General features: G+C 33.9%; 3 protein-coding genes across 5 annotated transcripts; 1 reads left to right on the top strand and 2 right to left on the bottom strand.

The window, feature by feature from the left end:
- Positions 1-6472: 6472 nt before the first annotated feature.
- Positions 6473-8482, bottom strand: LOC110726723 (probable disease resistance protein At1g61300). 3 transcript variants are annotated; one of them, XM_021906202.1, is made up of 2 exons: positions 8145-8482; positions 6473-7562 (listed from the first exon to the last, which is right to left on the bottom strand). In XM_021906202.1, exon 2 carries the CDS (start codon positions 7442-7444, stop codon positions 6521-6523), a length of 924 nt encoding a protein of 307 aa, XP_021761894.1. In that variant the 5' UTR covers positions 7445-7562; positions 8145-8482; the 3' UTR covers positions 6473-6520. The 3 variants fall into 3 exon arrangements, with proteins under 3 accessions (XP_021761894.1, XP_021761893.1, XP_021761895.1); XM_021906201.1 differs by having other exon boundaries at positions 6473-7513; positions 8145-8481; XM_021906203.1 differs by having other exon boundaries at positions 6473-6782; positions 6878-8479.
- Positions 8483-8931: 449 nt separating this feature from the next.
- On the bottom strand, positions 8932-21280 carry LOC110726722 (probable disease resistance protein At4g27220). Its single transcript, XM_021906200.1, has 3 exons — positions 20688-21280; positions 10797-13549; positions 8932-9245 (listed from the first exon to the last, which is right to left on the bottom strand). Exon 2 carries the CDS (start codon positions 13525-13527, stop codon positions 10834-10836), a length of 2694 nt encoding a protein of 897 aa, XP_021761892.1. The 5' UTR covers positions 13528-13549; positions 20688-21280; the 3' UTR covers positions 8932-9245; positions 10797-10833.
- Positions 14230-15058, top strand: LOC110726632. The gene is made up of 2 exons (XM_021906103.1): positions 14230-14506; positions 14658-15058. Exons 1-2 carry the CDS (start codon positions 14230-14232, stop codon positions 15056-15058), a joined length of 678 nt encoding a protein of 225 aa, XP_021761795.1.
- Positions 21281-21693: the final 413 nt, after the last annotated feature.

Raw genomic sequence — 21693 nt, 5'->3', positions numbered from 1 at the left:
CGATTTATGAACACCTAAATCTCTATCTTCTACAGTACTCCAAAAACAAATAGTACTCCACTCCAAAAATTAAAGTCTCTGTCAATAAAATAAAAGTCATTACTCAGTACCCGTTACTTTAAAGTCCTTGGAAAGATTCCACATACGAAATTTCTTGGAAAACCTCTGCTGCCAATTACGAAGTATGAGAAATGTGGTTGTCACTTGTCCGATCTTTTTTTTTTTTAAATGGTTGTTCCCATCTTTTCAGGTTATTGTCGTAAACGATTTCCAAAAAAATTGTTTGAATGTAAATTAATTCTCTATTTACGTCGGTTTAAAAACTTTTTTTATAATATTGTCCACGTAGGATTGGAAAAAGAATTTTTTTTTTTTTTTTTGTAAAGAACCGTTAACGGTGATATCGGTTCCATACTTGTTATAAAACAACTAACTATATTAAGTTTTAACTTGTGAAGTTTTCTTATACAAGAACCGCTAACGACATTAGCGGTTTTATAAGTATATAGAACCGCTATCACCGTTAGCGGTTCTTTGCAAAAAAAAAAAAAAAAAAAAAAAAAAAAAAAAAAAAAAAAATCTATCAAGCCAACGTGGACAATATTGTGGGAATAAGTTTTAAAACCAGCGCAAATAGGAAATTAATTTACAATTCAACAATTTTTAGGAAAATCTTCCGATTGTCGTTACCCAATTTTTTTATTTTTTTAATTTTATTTTATTTTTTACAAAAAAAAATACGGAGTAATAATTCAAATAATCTAACATTTGTCCCGTTTAAGGCTCTGTTTGGTGGCAGCGTTTGAGGTAACGATTAACATTTTGACTAGTGAAAACAGTACTATAAAAAATTTGAGAGTGTTTGGCCCTACTTGGTGGCAGACTGGCAGTGTTTGAGGTAGCAGTCAGCATTTCGACCAGTCAAAACAGTACTAGAATAAATTTGAAAGTGTTTGGTAAGGTAGCGATAGAGGAAGAGTTTAAGTAGTTTTTCTCAAACGTTAAAAATAGTACTCCCCCTGTTTCAATATGATAGTCCCATATGGAATCAATCACATAAAATAAGAAAAGGAAAATATTTAGAATCTAGCATTAAAGTAAAAAACGATTCATAAATAGTTATGTCTTATTTAATTTTTTTGATTTTTTTTTAGGAAAACATTATCCATAATTGCATAAATCAAGGGATTAATTTCTTTACTTAGGGTCATGCCATTAATTCACAATCAATTAATCTAGCCAACCATAATTTAATATGTATAAAATAAGAAATTAAAAGTAAGTTAAAAGTGGAATACATTCAATATGAGTAGATCTTTTTTTAAACGCCCAAAATAGTATATGGGACTAACAAATTGAAACGGAGGGAGTATCATTTAGAAGTATCGAGTAGCTTTTGACAAATTTTTATTACTTTTTAAACAATATTTATAATAATAAAAAAAAATCAAATATAATCATTGTTATACAATATTTACTATCGTAAATATTTACTTATATTCAAATTACAAACTTGATATACTCACTCGTTTTTTTTAAAATGCATCACTTTCCTTTTATGGGTGTTTTTTTTTATATATGCATCACTTCCTTATTTTGTAACTTTATATAGATGTTTTTTTTAATATTATATTTTATCATTTCTCTCTTTTACTTTAAAACTCATTCAAATTATTTTATCATTTCTCTCTCTTCTATGGTCCCTACTTATATAATAAAAATATTTCCTCCCCTCACATACTTTCTCTTTCATGGTCCCCATTTTACTTTAACTACTACCTCCGTTACATATTATTTGCAATGATTGTACATTTTTCCTCTCTATTTTATGTCAAATTATTGCAAATAATGTGTAACGAAGGTAATATAATAAATTATTCACCCACTCACAATATTATATTACTCTACTAAAACTCCACACATCACAAAATGATGCAAATAAAAAAAGAAAAAAAAACGATGGGAGTATGATTTAACAGCAAGTTATGTGTGTGCTAGCCACACGGTGTGGCCACCTAACACACAAGTAATCCCTGGACAATTAAACCCTTAAGTAACCCCTCAGACCTAGTAAGCCCTTGCCCCAATTAACCCCTTAAGTAATCCCTCAGACCTAGTAACCACCAAACCACCAATTCGAACGTACGACCACAACAAACGTCGATGAGGTTCTCGAGGATGGAAGAAAAAGTTGACGACCAAAATAACAACAGCTTTATTAATTACCGCGATTTATCAGTACCAATTCCACCGCAATTTATCAATTAGCAAAATAAAAATAAAATAAACAATTGAAAAATACAAACAAAATTTAACAACTTTTTTTTTTTAAGCTCTAATTTAACAACAGCTTCCTCAACAACTTTTAACATTATTTCCTGAAGATAAATCTTTGCTACTTGAAACATTATAGGCAGAAGTAACCTTCATATCACCAAATCAGTTGAAATTTGGGGGAAATTTTAGGGTTTGGAGCTTCGAAATTTAGAGGCGGAGATCTGAGTTGGTTTGATTGACTAAGACGACGGCGACGATGGCGTAAGTCGGTGCTCCAGCCATTAACAGCTAGAAAGAGAGTTAAAAAAAGAGAAAATGAGAGGAGAGATCTATGAGAGAGAGAAAATTAAAATAGTTGTGGTTGACCACACAGTGTGGCCAACACATATGAAAGTTTGTGATATTTTAAATCAAAGTATAGTGAAAATCATATATATAACTAATATAAAAAGTTAAACTTTTAATTTGGTCACGAGACAACGACACTTGACATTTCAACTTTTCGCCAAGTGTCGTGCCACGTAGGCGAATATTAATTATAATTATGACATGCAAGATTTATTTGAATATATATTTTAATATAATAGGATAAAAAAAAGTTGAATAGATGCAGTAGGATAAAAAATTAAAGTTACTTTAGAGTTTAGTTTTAAAAAAAAGTAGGATAAAAAAAGTTATTTTAGAGTTTTGTTATCAATAAAACTTTTGGTTTAGAATTTTATTTTCAATAAAATACCTGTATATAATTCTATACAAATGACGGATCCAGAGACGTACAAAAAGGGAAAAATAAAAAATAAAAATCAAAGAGACCTGATTAAAGTCTTAACAACATTTCCCTAGATATTATGAGAAAATAAAAAGAGATCACAACTTTAAACGATCGTTCTTTTTGGTTGTACATTATTAATACCCATAAACAAACAAGTATAATTGTCAAATGATTATTAATCCATGAGTAGAAAATTCAAATAACATATACGAAGTATATTTTAGATAAAATGTTTTATTTTAAAATTAAATAAACAACGCGGGCATCGCACGGAGCAAAAAACTAGTATTTTATATAAGGAATGAGATAGTTTAAATAAAAAATAAAAATAAAAATAAAAATAAAATAGAGGGATGTTGGAGGGAAATAAACAACATTAGGAAGTGATACGTATCATTCATGATATTTGTTTTAATATTATTGATGATTGCTTAAAATTTACAAATGCTAGACAAATCCCTTATCTAATCTATATCTATATTTATACTTATATATTAAAATGCGTTCTTATAATCGTTTATGTGTCATGTGGCACTCTTCCATGTCATCATTCAAATATGAGCATATTCTAATGAAAATGTCTATCTTTATATTTGAACACACAACTTAAAAATATGCATTAAAATTAAAGGCTTACCATCTCGTTTATTGATTAATAATGCTTATATATATATATATGTGTGTGTGTGCGCGCGCGCGCGCGCGCTGAAGATCTGAATATACATTTTATGACTGCGATTCTTAAAATACCTATTCTATCATTTGCTAATAATGCTCATCGATGAGGTAATGCAAACAAGAAATATTAACTATTGTTGTATACTAATTTTATATATTTAATTATTTTGATAATAATTATGTCTTTATTTTCATATTGATTATAAATGAGAAATACAAGTCAATCTGCCAGATAAACAAATTTTTGTTAATATGATGGCATTTTTGTAAATATATTGAATAAGCAGGGTCATTTATTCAGTACTTTTGGTGAGCTGTCCAATTACTGTTTGTTTTTTGCTTTTACTGTTTGGTGAGAAAATTACACATGTACCCCTTAACTGGTTTATGAAAAAACGCATATACCTCTCTACTAGTACTTAAAAAGACAATTTTGTTTATCTGGGGAATTAACTGGTTATCCTCATTATAAATTATATACAAAAGACATGTTTATAATTAGTATTTTTTCCATAAATAAATTATTTATAGGTTAAATGAAAAACTATTATATAAATAAACAAATAATGAATAAATGGAATAATATAGAATGAACCTATCTATTCAATTGTAAGTGTTCAAAGTAACAACAAAGGGCATCGCCCGGGTCATACACTAGTTAAAAATTAATTGTTGACGGAATATATTGAAATTAAACAAGATATCTGTATCATAACCCTAGACCTGATCAAACCTAGCCCGACCCGAGAAAGGGCTTTTTTTTTTTTTTATACAAAGAGAACTAGAAAACTAAAAAAACAGAAAGGGGCGGATTTGGACAACCTTTTCAATGGATTTAAAGGCTTGAACCGAACTGACTATATATATATTAAATGGTTGTATTTTTTCTTGTTATGAGCAGCCCAAAATTGTTTTCTCAAAAACCGAATTTGAACACGCTTTTAGACCCGAAGTTGGGCCCATACCAAACCCATGGCCCAAAAATTGGCCGATTTATTGGGCAATGTCCGGCCCATGATCTCCTCTAAATTACCTAAGTTGTAATATTGTTCCCTTCCTCCATCCTGCCCTTTCTCATTAGTAGCAACTTAATCTTTTCTCACCTCTCTCAAAGTCTCAAATCTCAACCATCCTAGTCAAGGTCAGTTCTTCCGTCAAATAGTCAAAGTGATGCTTAAGTAGAATTATTGAGTGAAATTACTTCGCAGGCTGAACTCCTACAAGAGGGCCAGAAGCGTAGAAACTTTCACGAAAGAGACTTTACAAAAGAATTTTCAACCAAAATAACTACACAAGTAAATAACTCCCTTTAAAAAAAAAATGGTAAATGGTATAAACTTATCAAGAGGACAATTAAAAAATAAGATTGGGTGAGAGTGAGGGATAGCTCAAGTGGTTAGAGTTCTCCTCCCGATTCCAACAGATCTTGGGATCGATTCTCATTCCCTATCCTTGTGTATACAATGTATTCTGGATAGCTTGGGGGAAATGGTGGAGAATTCATCCGGTGACTTCAAAGTCGCAAATTTAAACCTCACCATCTCTACATTTGCTTAAGAGTAGAAAATCCCTTACCTACCCCCTCTACACTCTGAAGCATTGACCTGCATCCCTCCCCCACCCCCACAAAAAAAAAGGGTGAATGATTGGAGTAATCAATTTGGTAATTCCTTCGCCACAAACACAAATCCTTCTGCAAGGAATTTAAGATTGTGGACAGATCAATACCATGTTGTTTGTCTCATGTAGCAATGAAGTATTGCATATCACTTGCTACTACAACAAATTCAAAATCAATTATGGCGGCAAAAAAAGTTTATTGTCAAGAGCATATGAAGGGTAGCAGACTGCATGAAAGCCGATGCAGCCAATGGAAATTAACAGGACAGAAAGATAACAATCTGTTCTCAATTGCGTACTGTTTTGATTGGAATTATGTCCTATAGGTTATCTTAGTCTAAGCTTTTGAGCATTCTACAATTTCTAACACTTGTATCTATACTTACTACAGTTACTAGTGTTACTACTTGTCTACGTATTCATCTTCAGTCAAATTTAGCTCCTGTTTCCAACTTTCCATAGTACATTTAGTATATTGGATTTATTTAAAATATCCTGTTATGTCTTGACTAGTTAGGGATAAAGGTACAATTGGACCACATTGGATGGCTCCTTCATCTGAATTAGCCTTTCCTATTCTAGTAAAGATATGTTATCACTAACACTCCTAAAACATGGCATAAGATTTACTCTTACCCGAATAACAGAAATTCAGACCAAGACAGGGGAGAATCGAATTATAAGATGCATATCTATGAAATCTGAATTATACCAAAGGTATAGTCGTATAAATTACACCCCTCCCAAAAAGTACAAAGAGAAGATGGCTAATAGCCTAATGAATCAATGTGCACTCCACCCGCCATTCTGATGGAGAGAAAATGTTTTGCATATATTATCTATCATAAGTTACCATTAAGCATCAAAGGACATCCTACTATCTGACTGAATGATATTCTCGGGTGAAATTAAACTGTGCATAGAAATTTATTTGAGTCTATTGATATCATTGAAACCATTTCTTGGAAGATGACAACTAATCAACTATGGACCCTCATGAGCTACATATCATGTTCTCATCTCAAATGAACCAATGAAAATCTTAGTTCATTTACATATACTATGTTCATTTCTTGTTGATTTGACCTGACAAAATTAGGAAGATTTGTCAAAAAAGATCAAATAAGGAATGAACAATAATGCCTTTTATTTATACGGTCACACTTAACAACCTCAAATGCTAGTCAGCCATCCTAATTCATATAATAAAAATCTACATTCATGGAGATCATCTATGCCACACAAGCGATTTGCTATGTTTACAATTTTGCGAGGTACCCCACAACATCTATTAGAAATTGAGCAAGGAATGTCATCATTCTCATCAAGATAAGGTACTAACCCTTTCCCAAGATATGCTTTATGCACAAACAACTCGTAAGCTTCTTCCTCTCCAAGGGGCTCAACTTTGATCGGTTGAAATTGATCCAACAACCTACATTTTAAGGTAGAGTTAGTTGTTAATACTAGCTTGCACTTGCTCCCTTCTTCAGGGACAGAGATCCCTATCTGATTCAAAGAAAAACCAACCTCTGGTACACCATCTAAGAAGAGAGCGAAACTGACAAAACTTGCAAGTTTATCTGACAGCTTTCTAGCCCTTACATTCAAGTCATCATCACTGGCGAGATCACAGTTCACAGCTGCAGCAACAGCAGACTGTACATTCTTGATAGTAAACTGATCCGGGAAAGTGATCCAAAAAACATGATCAAACCTGTCAACCCACCTTACTGCACTATTGTGCAGGTGCTTCATCAGAAAGGTCTTACCAACTCCTTCTACCCCATGAATGGCAATCCTTCCAACCTTATCATTTTGCAGTAAATACTCTAGCTTCACCAAAGTATTTGAAGCTACTTGTCCAACTACTGCTTCCACCGGCAATAAATTGCCACGAAATAGGCCTCGTGCATACGACATGACATGCCTAGAGAGCACATCATCACCCTTCTTGTCTAGTACTTCCAAAGCATCAACCAATGTGTCAATACCCCATCTCATCTTCAAACTAGTTACTAAGCTCCACCATCCTCCAACTTGTTGTCCTCCTAACAAGCATTCCGATTTCTTAACTATCTCCTGCACTTCATCCATCCAGTGGCTGAGGTCATTTGCTGGCTTTTGTTTCTCGCTTGGCTTGACCTGATAGCAATCCCCAAAGTCCTGCAGCTTGGCTCTTATAAATTCAGTTTTACCCTTCAGAATTCTTTTTCTTTCATCAAGGCAATGCCCCCAAAACAAAATAATCAACAGACCCATCAATCCACAAAGTATGGTGAAGGACAACATTAGTCAAAAAAAAAAAAAAAAAAACCTCCCTGTATACTCCAAGACTGAATCCTCTAACAACCCTTCAGCCTAGAAGTGTTCATAGGTCGGATCAAACCAGGGGCATACCAAATTTCATTCCACGGAATCCGACCCACTTCATCAGGGTGGACTTGGTTGGATCACTGGGTAGACTTGGTTTGATCAGCTCTACCTAGAATTGATAAACGGATAGGGTAGTGTTGGGTCGGGTCAGGTCAGGTCGGATCAACAAAGTTTTAATACAATTTCGACAGAAACCAGACAATTCAAGTCCACAACCCTCAGCAAAATGGAACCCCCTCCAAATTTTCCTTCCCAAATATATGAAGTGAAAAGGCAATAAACAGTACAGGAACACAAGGGCTACTCACTATAATGATTAGAGAACAATTAGCTAACTAAAACAAGTGCAGAATTAATTGTAATTGTACTACTTATCATTTAAACTAAAAAGACAAAATGATGATAGTGGAAGAATCGAAACCTGGTGTTATACAGCTTCGTACTATATTAACAGACCCTCAACAACCAGTGGTATTTTCCAGAGTTTCTCACAGAGAGTAAGCGTGTGTTTTCTGAAAAAATTGAAGTATTTGTTTTCCTACAAAAATACCTGCAAATGTGCAATATTATAGGAGATTTTAAAAAATTCTACCACGGTCCACGGCTATGTAAGAAAAACGATTGCTTATTGCGTAAATAGGTCGTTGACTCGTTGGCACTCTTGGCCGTCTTCCTGGAAGCTTCCTTCATCCTCCCAAAAGTAGGGTGTTCAGTGTTCACACACAAGTAGGGTGTTCAGTGTTCACACACAAGTAGGGTGTATGTGGGTTTGACTTTTCCTGGAGTCAAGGTTTTATTATTATTATTATTATTATTATTATTATTATTATTATTATTATTATTATTATTATTATTATTATTATTATTATTACTTCGTATTATTGTTGTTGTTGTTGTTACTCTGTATTATATTGTTGTTATTAATTTATTATCGTTATAAGTTTTTTTTTTTTTTTTGACAAGATATTATCGTTATAAGTTGCCATACAAGGAAGGAAAGAAAAAAAAAAACAAAAAAAAAAAACAATCTAAAACATCAATATGAAAAAGTGGAAAGCTTGCAACATGAATCAAACAACAAAACTCACATGATTATATCTTTCCTTTCTTATTATTAATTGGAACTAAGTGTATGAATAGTCTTAAAAATACAAATTTTGCAATTTCAGAATAGTCTTAAAAATACAAATTTTGCAATTTCATACTAATGACTATTATCTAATGAGCCACTAAAATTGTTGGGCAAAATATATATTCTGTATGTATTTACAGCAAGAGAGAAAGAAAAAAAAAAACACTGCAGTATCGCCTTATAGTACTCGCATATACATAACATAAAGGCGCAGGAACAAGTTATTTGAAGCTCAAAGCCTTATTAAGTTTCACATCCCATGTATAGAGTTACTAATTACAGTACAAAAGATTTACATAAAAGGCCATAATAATGGCTCATTATTTACCGCATCTAAAATTAAACAAGGCCAAATGTGATGTGAGTAGTGACATCATGCACCCTGCTGGCCTGAAAATAAATATACAAGGATTAGTACAACAAAACAGAATTGCTGATCAAAACATGTAAACGGAGAAAATAATGGGCAAAAATTACTTGAATATTAATATGACAGTGTACATGTAAATATGATCAAGGAATAAACATATAAATTCAATATCGACTTCTACTTGATGTTTATGGTATGACTGCTCTGCTCACTACCTTTGCAAGAATAAACAAACTCAAATACTCAATATAGCATAATCCTCACACTGGTTCTCGTATTTGTTCAGTTCAAAAGCACGGTGTGCAGCATCAGACGAGGTTGGGGGATAGGGGCTAGGGCCTTTGCAAGACAAGAAATCGACCACCTAAGAAATTCTGCTAGGCTTTGTTCAGTTGACAATCATACGTAAGATTATCTACCGCTAAATGGCACATGAACTATCTCAATTAAAATTGCAACACCATAACAAGTTAACAACAATATGTATAGACAATAAACAGAATGAACCAAGGCTATTGTAGATGCATAAAAACTTGCACTCATTATAAAAGGAAAAGCAATAGTACAATCTTCACTTCAAAAAAATACAAAAAAGCATAGTAAATATAGCTTTCCTACAATTACAGAAGTAACATTGTAAAATAATAGAGTATATAAACTGATTTTGGGCTTTAACCCAGCTTAAGCTAAGTTGTCCTTTAAGATGCTATCAAGAGTTAGCATTACAAAAAAGGTCTAAACACAAGCAATGAGATTATAACTGTACATCTAATAAGGTAGAGGTATTAATTTCATAGTGCAATAGTGTTGGTTATCTCCAAGCCACAAAGAGAGATTGTTATATACACCCGGGTGTACAGTACACCCAAGGGCATTTGTTTGTTCATTTAATGATAAAATGAGCAATAATCATCGAAAAGAGCAAAATATACTCTTGGTATAAAACATTTTCTAAGCCACAAACGTTCTCATTCTCTCCTATTTTCCTTCTCCTTTTTCACCCCATTTGACCTACCAAACGCCTCATTAAGCCTCATTTCTCTGAAATTTCCACTTTAAAATTAGAGGATCCCTGGACTAGTTTACAATTCCACCCACAATGTAACTTCCAAACTTATGCTTCTTAATTATTTTGTCTAAAAATCTAAGTACGGTTTAAAACTCACATATATAACTTTTTTTAAAATCAGTAAATTTGTAGAAAAGAAATGATTAGTTAATTTAATTTAATTTTTATTTATTTTTTAAAGTCATGACCAAAAAAAAAAAAAAAAAAAAAAAAAAGGGTAAACATATAACAATTTCAGGTCAATCATTTAAAGTAAACTCATATTTTCAGCCCCTACAAGGGAGAAAAACCCCCAACATCCACCACAGGTGTTGGGTGTGTTCTCAAAAGGATTTGATGCAGTAAAATAGAAAGATCTAAGGTTGAGTGGTTGGTGTGTTAAGACCGTCAACTTCAATATGATATGTATAGGATGTGTTTATGCACTGAGTGGTGGATAACGGGATATCAGGAAACTTTCACATAATTTGGTATTATGCAATAATGGAAGTAAAATTGTTACCGTGACCTGCACTCATGTGCATCTTCAAGGCCAGCACTCAACGACTCTGATCACATCCAGATTCTGAAGACCCCCGTGTAGAGTTTTTTGATCTGAATAGAGTTTGCAGTGATAATTTAGTATCACTTTGGTTTAGTTGTAATGAATCCCACCATTCATCCGGTCCTTCAATTTGTTGAAGCATTGGCAAAAGAACTTTGTGTTGATCATCCAAGAAAAAGGAGAATGGGAGCCGCGTCAATTTGGGACAGTCATCAACCAGAATTGACTGTAAAGAGGTGCAAAGCAATAAGCCCCTGTAGATGCTGGACAGCATCGGCAACTTTGTCAGCTCTAATCTTCTTAAATTAGGCAACTTAAATGTGTGAGGACTACATTCAGATGGGGTTCTGTTAAGACTGTTACAATCTTTGTCTGAAATCAACTCCTTCAACTCAGAACAGTCCCTAATTTCCAATATTTCAAGACTTTCAAGACCCATAATTTGTGTAGGGGTGAATAACTTCTCAATATCATGGCACCTACTAATTGTACATATTTCTAGGTTCGGAAGGAGTCCACCACTTTTTACATCTCCATCCAAGTGATATTTCGAGTTGTGCAGCTTGGAATTTTCCCTGTACAATTTTTTACATTCTGTGTCATAACCTTGAGAATTTCCTGCATGGACATTTTTGTAACTTGAACTATCCCAGTTCAGCATATCACACAGGCTGCCTAGACCTTCACAATTGTTTATGTGCAACTGATTGAGATTTTCCGGTAGGACTAGCTGTTCTCTTTCAGCAGCAAGAGAACATCCATAAAAGGCTACTATATTGCTATAGTGCCACACTTCTTTGTAAGTTTTCTTCTCTTGCTCCACAACATCTCCAACTTGCAGATGGAAACTATCCAACAATCGCCAGTGTTCAGACTTAACATAACAATTGTAGTCACTAATGTTATGGAATGTTGCATCAAGAATCTCCAGGGACCTTAGATTATTCAACTGTTGCAAGATCCCCATCACATAGCATGATATACGCTTCAATGCAGGCAGCCTGGAAATCAACCCATAATTCAATTCCTTTAATTTGTGAAAACCAGAGAGATCAAGTTCTCTCAGCATGGTTAGCTTCTCTATACCATAAGGAATTCGTTTAATGGCACTGTAACCTAGGTCCAAGATTCGCAAAGCATTCAAGTTAGCCAATGAAGGCACGTATGTAAGCTTCTGACAACAACGAAGAAGTAAGCTTTTTAGACTCTGCAGATCACTAATTGAGTCAGGTAGACTCTGAATGCTAGTGCTTGACAGATCAAGGACAAAGAGACTAGGCATATTCAAAAAGAACGACGCAGGAACATTTTTCAAAGGGATGTGCTGCAATAGCAAGACTGAAAGCTTGGGATACTTTGGGAAAGTGCCTAAAGGAATATCTGTAATGTCATTTCTTGCCAGTGAGACAGCATGGAAATCTTCCTTGAATGCCAGTGCTTCCGCCAGGTCTTTAAACTGTGCACCACATTTGACCAAAAACTGTGGTCTAATATTTTGCCTGGTAATTCTAATAGCCATATTCCTGATCACATCATGCATCTTCACAAAATGATTCGCTTCAGAGGAATCCAGCAAGCTGCAGTCCACAAGTTTATTTATTATGGTGTGACCCTTGTCATATTGCGCTTGCAAAGACGACACCTCCTCTATCAGACCCACAGAAATCCAAAGTCGTATCAACTCTTCTCTCGGGATCTTGCAGTTTTTAGGATACAAAGTGCAATACAAAAGAGAAAGCTTGATTGTTGCATTGGTCAGCTTTGCATAAGACCAATGCAATTTCAAAAATAAATCTGTGGTCATCAGTAATTCATGCTCTTTGGGAATTCCTCTGAGTCTATGAAGAGTAAGTTTCCACTCAGAAACACTATTCACCCCCCTTAAACTCCTCGCCAAATGAACAATGGAAATTGGGAGGCCTGCACACTCCTGGCAAATAAGCCTTGCAACGTGCCCAATGTCATCAGAAGTCAATGCTTCACAACTCCCATGTCCAAGTACACTGCAAAATAACTCCCATGCTTCACAAGATCCAAGCATGCCAATCTTAATCGTCTTTTTGCAACCTATTCTCCCACAAACGCTCAACATTCGAGTTGTTATGATCACCTTACATGCACCAGAGAATGGGATCCCAACCTTCTCAAAGGAGAAATGGTCCCACAAATTGTCAAGGAACAACACATATTTTACTTTCTTTGCCAAGAAATTATGCAACATAGCCGCTCTTCTGGTTTCGTCTTTCTCCTGATCAAGGTCAAGACCAACTGCACTTGAAATGCACAGTTGCAATTTGTGAACATCGAAACCCATCCCCACAGTCACCCACACAAGAACATATGGAAGCTCACTCTGTAAAAGTCGGTTATAAACGTGAATAGCAAGGGTAGTCTTGCCGCAACCACCCATCCCAAACACACCAATTTTGTCAATCTTATCATCGTTCAACCAACTCATAATCTTTTCAAGATTTTCCAAGCTCACTTTGCCTACCATGGACCTGACTCCTAATGCCACCCTTTCCTCTCTCTGATGCTTTCCACAAGATTGAACTACATAATTTTTCCTCAAATTGTCAGATACAACCCCAGAATTAGTTTGGTTTTCCACATTCTCAAGGCTTACACTTTCAAAATTCCTCATTCTCCCCCAAATCAAATCAGAAGCCATAATCCATTCCTTTGACATTGAATCCTGAATAATAATTTATCTAAATAAAAAAATAAAAAACACATCAGTTTTCTCTATTGAAATTTTCAAAAAAAAAAATTTGTTGCTTGATTGATATTCATTTATTGACAATAATTTCAACCTTTTTCGTGCTTGATTGATATCCCTGTCTTTTAAAAAAAAAAATTGAAATAACTTTTATGAAAAGTGTTTACACAATTAAACCTCTAAAAAGTTAGGATTTGTTTAGCATCACTATGGATTTCTATTTTTTGGTTTTTTTTTTGTTTTTCCAAAATCATATGATGTCATACAATGAATAAAAAATTAGTTAAATTTATTAAATTCATGATAATTTTGAAAACTACCAACAGAAAAGTAAAAACAGTTTTTTTCCAGTTTTTGGTTTTTTGTTTTCAAAAAAACTAAAAAATGAAAGCAAAAAAACAATGCCAAACAAGCCCTTAATTAATCATTTGCCCTCACTATTGTTAAATGTCTTTTTTAAAACTCTAAAAAATAGCTTGCGGGCATTTATCCTGCTAAAAATATATATTAATGTTGACAACACAACTAATAGAATATAAGATTAATATTCTAGATATTCTGTTATCGTTGGATATATTTTGTATATATTTTGTAATTATCTTTTGAGATTTCCTAACGAGATTAGAACTCATAATTGTAACACTTTGGTGTACCTAACTTCTTGATGTCATCATGGGTAATGACGACACCAATGATAAGAGTGGTAACAGTAGTAATGCTTCTTCCTCCAATTTCCACCCAGCTTTTGGTGTCAACAATATCAAGAACTCAATACCTCTTATTCTTGATCGAGAGAAGGTCCAATATTCAAATTGGGCTGAATTATTAGAGTGTCATGCTCATGCGTTTAATGTTCTTGATCACATCGACCCTAAAACACCTAAGCCGTCGGATATATCGGAGGACATGTGGACAAGACTTGATTCGGTCGTCAAAAACTGGATCTATGGCACTATTTCGACTAATTTGCTAGTAACAGTCATGGCTAGAGAGGATACGACTCAACAAATTTGGGACAAATTAAAGGCGCTATTTAAAGATAACAAGACTACCCGTGCCGTATATCTTGAGAATCATTTAATACCTTGCTTTTGTCCAAGACATCTCTTCGTATTGTCGTGAGTTGAAGAACTTAAAGGATCAACTAGCTAATGTTGATCAACCACTCTCGGAGCAAAACTTAGTAATTCGCTTAACCTCGGGTCTCGTGAATACTGATTTTGATACAGTTGCAGCCATGATTCAACAAACAGAGCCGCTGCCTTTGTTTGAAACTTCCCGATCACGCCTCTTGCTTGAAGAAACACGACGTGCCAATGATAACACCGACTCACCGTCCTCCTTTGTGGCTCAATCGACTAATGGACCATTTTCACCGTCCACCACCGCACCACCCCAGCAGTCTCAGGCACAACAAGTTGGCCGTGGTGGGTTGCTTAGTGGCCGAGGACGCGGCAGAGGGCATGGCCGCGGCAAAGGCCGGGGCCGTGGTCAAGCATAACAACATCCCACCAGCAGCAAGCCACGGCACCACAATGGGGCCAACCTCAGTGGGTTGGTCCTCCAGCAGCAAGGGCCGCTGCAATGGGCCTCGGCTCCATACCCTTTCCTACAGCAGGCCCGTCCAGCGGCTCCAGCAAGCCCATTGCCTCAACAAGCCCACTTCTTTGGGCCAAGTCAGAGCACACCTATGTACCAGCAACCCCAACAGCAAGCATACCTCACACATGGGTCGGGGTATGGCCCCGCAATGACACCAACCGAGCTCGGGAATGCTTTCTCAACAATGGGTTTGCAAAATTACGACCCCTCTTGGTATATGGACTCTGGAGCAACTTCCCACATGACGAATAATGCTGGTAAACTCTTACCCCTTTTTAATTTAAGCACAAATAATTATATTCTTGTGGGTAACGGTCAACGCATTCCAATTACGGGTTATGGTCAGTCAAACATTAGAAATAAATCCCTTGCCCTTTGTGATGTTTATTTAGCTCCCCAAATTATCAAAAACTTAATTTATGTTCGTAAATTTACCACTGATAATTCTGTGTCTATTGAGTTTGATCCTAGTGGTTTTTCTGTGAAGGATCTTCGAACGGGGAAAATTCTAACCACATGCAATAGTGCGGGGGATCTCTATCCAATCACCACAACACCGTCTGCTTGTCTAGCCACTTCTCTCGCCGCCTTATCTCCATCCACATGGCACAACCGCTTAGGACATCCCGGAGCACCTCTAAGCTTTCTTAGGAATAGAAATTTGATTGATTGTAATAAGGAGTTAGTCTCCAATAGTTATTACATAGGTTGTCAGTTAGGAAAACATGTTCGTTTGCCGTTTCATAACTCTAATAGTACTACTCATTCTGCTTTTGCCATTATTCATGCTGATTTGTGGACCTCTCCTATTCGTAGTGATAAAGGACATAAATACTATCTAGTTTCATTAGATGACTTTACTCATTATGTGTGGATTATTCCTCTTGTTTACAAATCGCAAGCTTTTCAAACCATTCTCAATTTTCGACAATATGTGTTAACTCAATTTGAACGTCTCATCAAATCCTTTCAAAGCGACCATGGTCGTGAATTTGATAATGACCCCTTTAAACTTTTTTGTGTCAAAAATGGTTTGGTTTTTCACTTCTCTTGTCCACATACGTCCTCACAAAATGGCAAAGCCGAACGCATGGTTCGTACGATTAACAATGTTAAACGTACTCTTCTCTTTCATGCTTCTCTTCCATCTTCATTTTGGCATCATGCCCTTGAAACGACAACCTATCTTATCAATATTTTACCCGACTAAAACTCCCAATCATATCACTCCGGCTCAAGCTCTTTTTGGGGTTGTTCCATCTTACACTCACCTTCGAGTCTTTGGGTGTCTATACTTCACAAACTTGTCTGCAACCGCTCCACATATATTAGCACCCCGCTCTACACCTTGTGTTTTCCTAGGTTACCCCCAGAGCATAGAGGATATAGGTGCTTAGATCTCACAACTCGTAAAATAATTATTTCTAGATATGTTGTGTTTGATGAACACGTCTACCCCTTTAAAAATCTTGCTAATCACCAAATCTCATGATTATGATTTCTTAAAACGTGAAGATCCATCCCCTTTACTGCACCAACTCAATCCCGTTCATTTTTCTTCTATATCTGCAAACACAACAAGCTAAGGTATAGCCCAGCCCAGCCCACAAGAGAGCCTCAGCCACAGGGCCCAAACTAGCTCACACTAGATTCCCAGCGGGCCAGCCAGCTTCTCCGCCGAACACCCCCCTTCCCTTACTGGCCTACCCAGCCGCACACGCAGCTACTAGCCCTCCTACCCAACCTCTTCACCACTTCTTCTCAGCATAGCCAACCCACTTACACACCACCACCTCTTCGAGGGCACACACCAATCAAACCCACTCGACCTCCACCATTATCTCCACAAATGCAAACTCGAGCCAAACATGGCATTGTCAAACCAAAACCCAAATACGGCTTATCTGCCACCATTCGTTCCCCACTTCCAAGAAATCACAAACAAGCTCTTTAGGACCCAAATTGGAATGTTGTGTTACGTGATGAATATAGTGCTTTAATTAAAAAGGGGACATGGGAGTTGGTCCCTAGATCTACGGGGGTGAACATTGTTAATTGCATGTAGTTGTTTCGTCATAAATTAAATGCTAATGGTGATCTTAAAAGACACAAAGCTCGTGTAATTTGTGATGGCAGGTCTTAAGTCGAAATGGACATTCATTTTGTTCGAGAAAAGGTGGCGTTGGGGCATGTACAGGTCTTACACGTTCCTTTTCGGTAACATTTTCACGAAAGGCCTACCTCGACAACTATTTGAAGTGGATTTCAAGTCCAGTCTTAACGTACGTCCTCCTCCCGCCACGACTGCGGGGGTGTGATAGAATATAGGATTAATATTCTAGATATTCAGTTATCGTTGGATATATATTACATATATTTTGTAATTGTCTTTTGAGATTTTCTAACGAGATAAGGACTCATACTTGTAACCCTATATATTGAGATTAACGGAATCGACTCCAATCTAAGGGAGTTTCATATTATCAAACAACAACTAACCCTGTGCTATGTGGCTCTTGTACCAACTAATCCTACAAACAAAGATAAATCACAAAATAAGAGTGGAAGATAGCTCAAGTGGTTTGAGTTTTTCTCCCGATTCCAGGAGATCCTATGTCGATTCTTAGGGCAGTTTTGAGCTAAACTAAATATTTTATAAGAGAAGAAAATCAAGAACTAAACTTAAAATAATCTGAAGAGAACAAACCCTTACCCCCGCATTTGCAGCTCTTTAAAACAACAAAAAAAAAAATCGCAAAATATCCACATAATATTCCTAACAGGCGCAAATTTGGTTGCTTAATATGTAATAATGATGTGGCAAGTCAGGTGACACTGATTTGGGGTCTGCTCTCCTCTCATTAACCCCATATAAATATATATATGTGAGAAAGGAAAATAACATATGAGGCCGTAATAAAAAAAAATAAAAAATTAAATATATATAGGCTTTTTTCAAGGGATTTTTAAACACCATATATAAAAAGGAAATAGTTAATTTCAGCCAAGAAAAAAAATATATTTTAAATTTATAATTCTAAAAATTCAATGGCCACATAAGCAAAAACAACCAATTAAATTATAAGTATTTTTTTTTTAAATTCAGATGCCACGTAAACTTTTTACAAAAAACAAATATATATATATATATATATATATATATATATATATATATATATATATATATATATATATATATATATATATATATATATATAACTATTAAAGAGGTTAAATTAAATCACACATTTTCTTATGGCCATTTGCAAAAGAATAATATAGCCCCTATAATAACACTCGAAGTAACCTTTATGGGTCTATTAATTTTTTTTAAAAAAAAATTGTCATTAAAGACTTAATAAATACATCTACCAAATGAGAAAAAGAATTCTAATTAATTTTTTCATAAAAAAATTCAAAAAATTACAAGAACTTTATAGTATAATTAATCAATTTATAAATGACTTACAAAATAAAAATTATTTTTCCCAATAGGAATTTTATTGAAAATTTTATGTCTAAAACATCTTAAATATGAGATTACATAAATTTATAATATAAAAATACAAATAAATTGCACATTTGGGGCTTCATCTAGTAAATAACTAAAACAAAGTCCATCCCATCCCAATCTTCCTGTTTGATTGATTTATCTAAACTACACTAATCTACAAGGAAGGATAAAATAAAGTGGGTCTAATTCAATTGCTATTAATGTGTATTTTTCAAATGAATAATTAAATATGAGATGGGGATATAATCAAATTTTTATTAATATGTATATTATTACTATATAATATTTACAAAAAAAATTTATTATAGAATTAAAAATATTTACTAATAAAATCAATAATCAATAATTATATATACTTCCTCCGTTTTTTTTTATTATTGCACCATAGGGGTTGGGTGCAAATATTTTGGTAGTGGAAAAAAAGTAAGAGAGAATAAGGTAAAAATACAAAATTGTCCATTTGACATATTGATAAACTAAAAATTAGGTGTGAAAAAACAAGGATATGTTGGATATTTGTAGTATGAACACAAATAATTTTTTTCCTAAAGAGGAAATGGTGCGATATTTGTAAAACTTTTTAAAAAGGCAAGTGGTGCAATAATAAAAGAAAGGAGGAAGTACTAAAAATATTTTTAATTCAACTGATTATTGAGGAAAAAAATGCAACATACATAAGATAAGAAAGAATAAATAATAGTGTGCAAAAAAAAAAAAAAAAAACATTCACATGCAATATAAATTTGTTGGTGAAATACATATAAAATACATATACACGCATTTAATAATAGACTTTCATAATAAATTCATTTTACAAATTAATAATTAGTTAGATTTTTTTATTAATTAAATATAATATAAATTAAAAAATAATTATTGAAAGTAATTGTATATGACACGAGCCCTATTTAGTATCACATATATATAAAACAAAGTATAAAAAAGAATTAATTATTTTTTATACTAAAAGAGTAATGTAATAAGATAATTAGACAAGTATGAAATTTGTTACTTACCTCTGAGTGTGCCATACACTTGGACTAACCGTGAACCCAAGGTTAGTTTTTGCTTTTCATTTAAAGATTAAATGAAAAACTAACAAAATACTCAAAAGTGTAGGGTACAAATCTCAGACAAGTGACTTGGAATATAGATTTCAGTAAAATAAACTCAGAATTAAAAATAAACACAAAGTTAACATCACTAATTATAACACCACTAAAGCGTAAATTTGTGATATTTTTCCAAATTAACTATCTTGGGAGAAGCGATCGTGTGAAAGCAAAAAATACACGGTTTGCAACTTTACACAATTTAAAGGCAAGAGTTTAAGCTGAAAAAAAGATTCGATTTGTTTTATAGATGTCACATATTACTTTATTAGTACGAGTAATGAATTGAATTTTTTTTATTTTTTTTTTTACGGGAAACGATCAGAGCATAATATTACTCAAAAGAGGAGGCTAAATCAGCCATTACAAACTGAGAAATTCCAGCAGGAACTTCCTCTAACCAAACTCTAAGTTCACCAAAAGAAAGAGCAAGCTTAGCAATTTCATGTGCAACACAATTGCCACTACGTTTAACAAAAGAAAATAGACATAAATGGCATTCAGAGGCAAGCTGGAGAATGTCATTTATAATCAGCCCAAAAGCAGTATGAGGAGCAGATTTCTTTAGCAGGTGTTGTAGAGCTTCATACATAAATGAATTGAATTTACTTTTAAGAAATAAAGATCAATTCAATTTTATTTTAGATTTGGTCAAAATATTTTCTGGGTTCAAATTTTAAACTACTAAGAGATAATCCAAAGCATAAGAACCAAATAAAAACAAAACATCTTGCATAAAATGATCCTAACTCCCAACCAAAAAAATATAATAATAAAAGTACTGTAACATATTTGCACCAAAAAAAATAAATTAAAAAAATCGTATATTACTATATTAAAAATAGCAAGGATTAAATCAGTAAACCCAGAAAGCTAGACTGAGCACAGATCAGAAAATTTACCGGCGAATTGGCCTTCTTGAGGAGTTGGGGATGGAAATGAGAGTATGTGATACTCAACGATGAGAGAGAATTATGCTTTTATATTGCGGTAGGTTTGGAATTGGAGAACTTGACTGGCATATCGTCAAGATACTTTTCTCCGATGTTGGTCTTGTTGGACTTTGTGGAAAGAACTTGTTTAGTTCAACAATTTTTTTATTATTTGTTTTTATCTGATGGTGAGGTTTGATTTCATCAGAACTTCAGTTTATGTGTTATTCCGTCCGTGTCTTAATAAGTGTTATATTTTAATCGATATATAGTTTTAGACAATTAAAATAACTTAAATAAAATAATACAGTAGAGAAGTGTGGTATTTACTATTTAGAGTATTAAAGAATTGTAAAAAAAAAAAGTGAGATTAATAGTTTATTGAAAGATACAGAGTAGTAAATGTAGGAGGAAATAAAAAAAAAAAAAAAAAGGTAGTAGTGGGTTTGAGTGAGGACTATGAGAGGCGAAAGATATGATATTTAAATACTCGTATAACTTTTTGCCAAAAAAAGAAGTGTAATACTTATTAAAAACACGGAGGGAGTACCTTCGTTTTATATTATTTGCAAACATTAGACATTTTTCTCTTTGCTTATGTCAAATCGTTGCAAAAGGATTTTGTTACTTTCTTTATTTTTTATTTTTTTATGGCAGGATTTTTTTAATAAGTTAGAGTTGAGTTTTTCCACTATTTATATGTCATTATTGACTTTTTTTTTCAATATATGATATATAAATATAATCATATAATATGTTGTTGGATTTGTCATAATGAATACTTTTATAAATTAATTTTTTTGTTGATAGTAAAAAATGTATCTCAGCAAATGTGCAAGTTTGATTTTAGATTATAAAAAAATAGAGGGAGTATATTCGTAATAATGTGTATTTTATTAATGTATCGTATGTTCTCATACGATTATTTCAGTTCAGTTCAGCTCTAAGATCAAAGCCAATGGGGGGTTGTCCATTT

Source organism: Chenopodium quinoa, unplaced genomic scaffold, assembly GCF_001683475.1.
Source record: "Chenopodium quinoa cultivar QQ74 unplaced genomic scaffold, ASM168347v1, whole genome shotgun sequence".
NCBI classification, from domain to species: Eukaryota; Viridiplantae; Streptophyta; class Magnoliopsida; order Caryophyllales; family Amaranthaceae; genus Chenopodium; species Chenopodium quinoa.
Note: the sequence above shows the minus strand (reverse complement) of the source record. Positions and strands in the feature narration are given on the sequence as shown.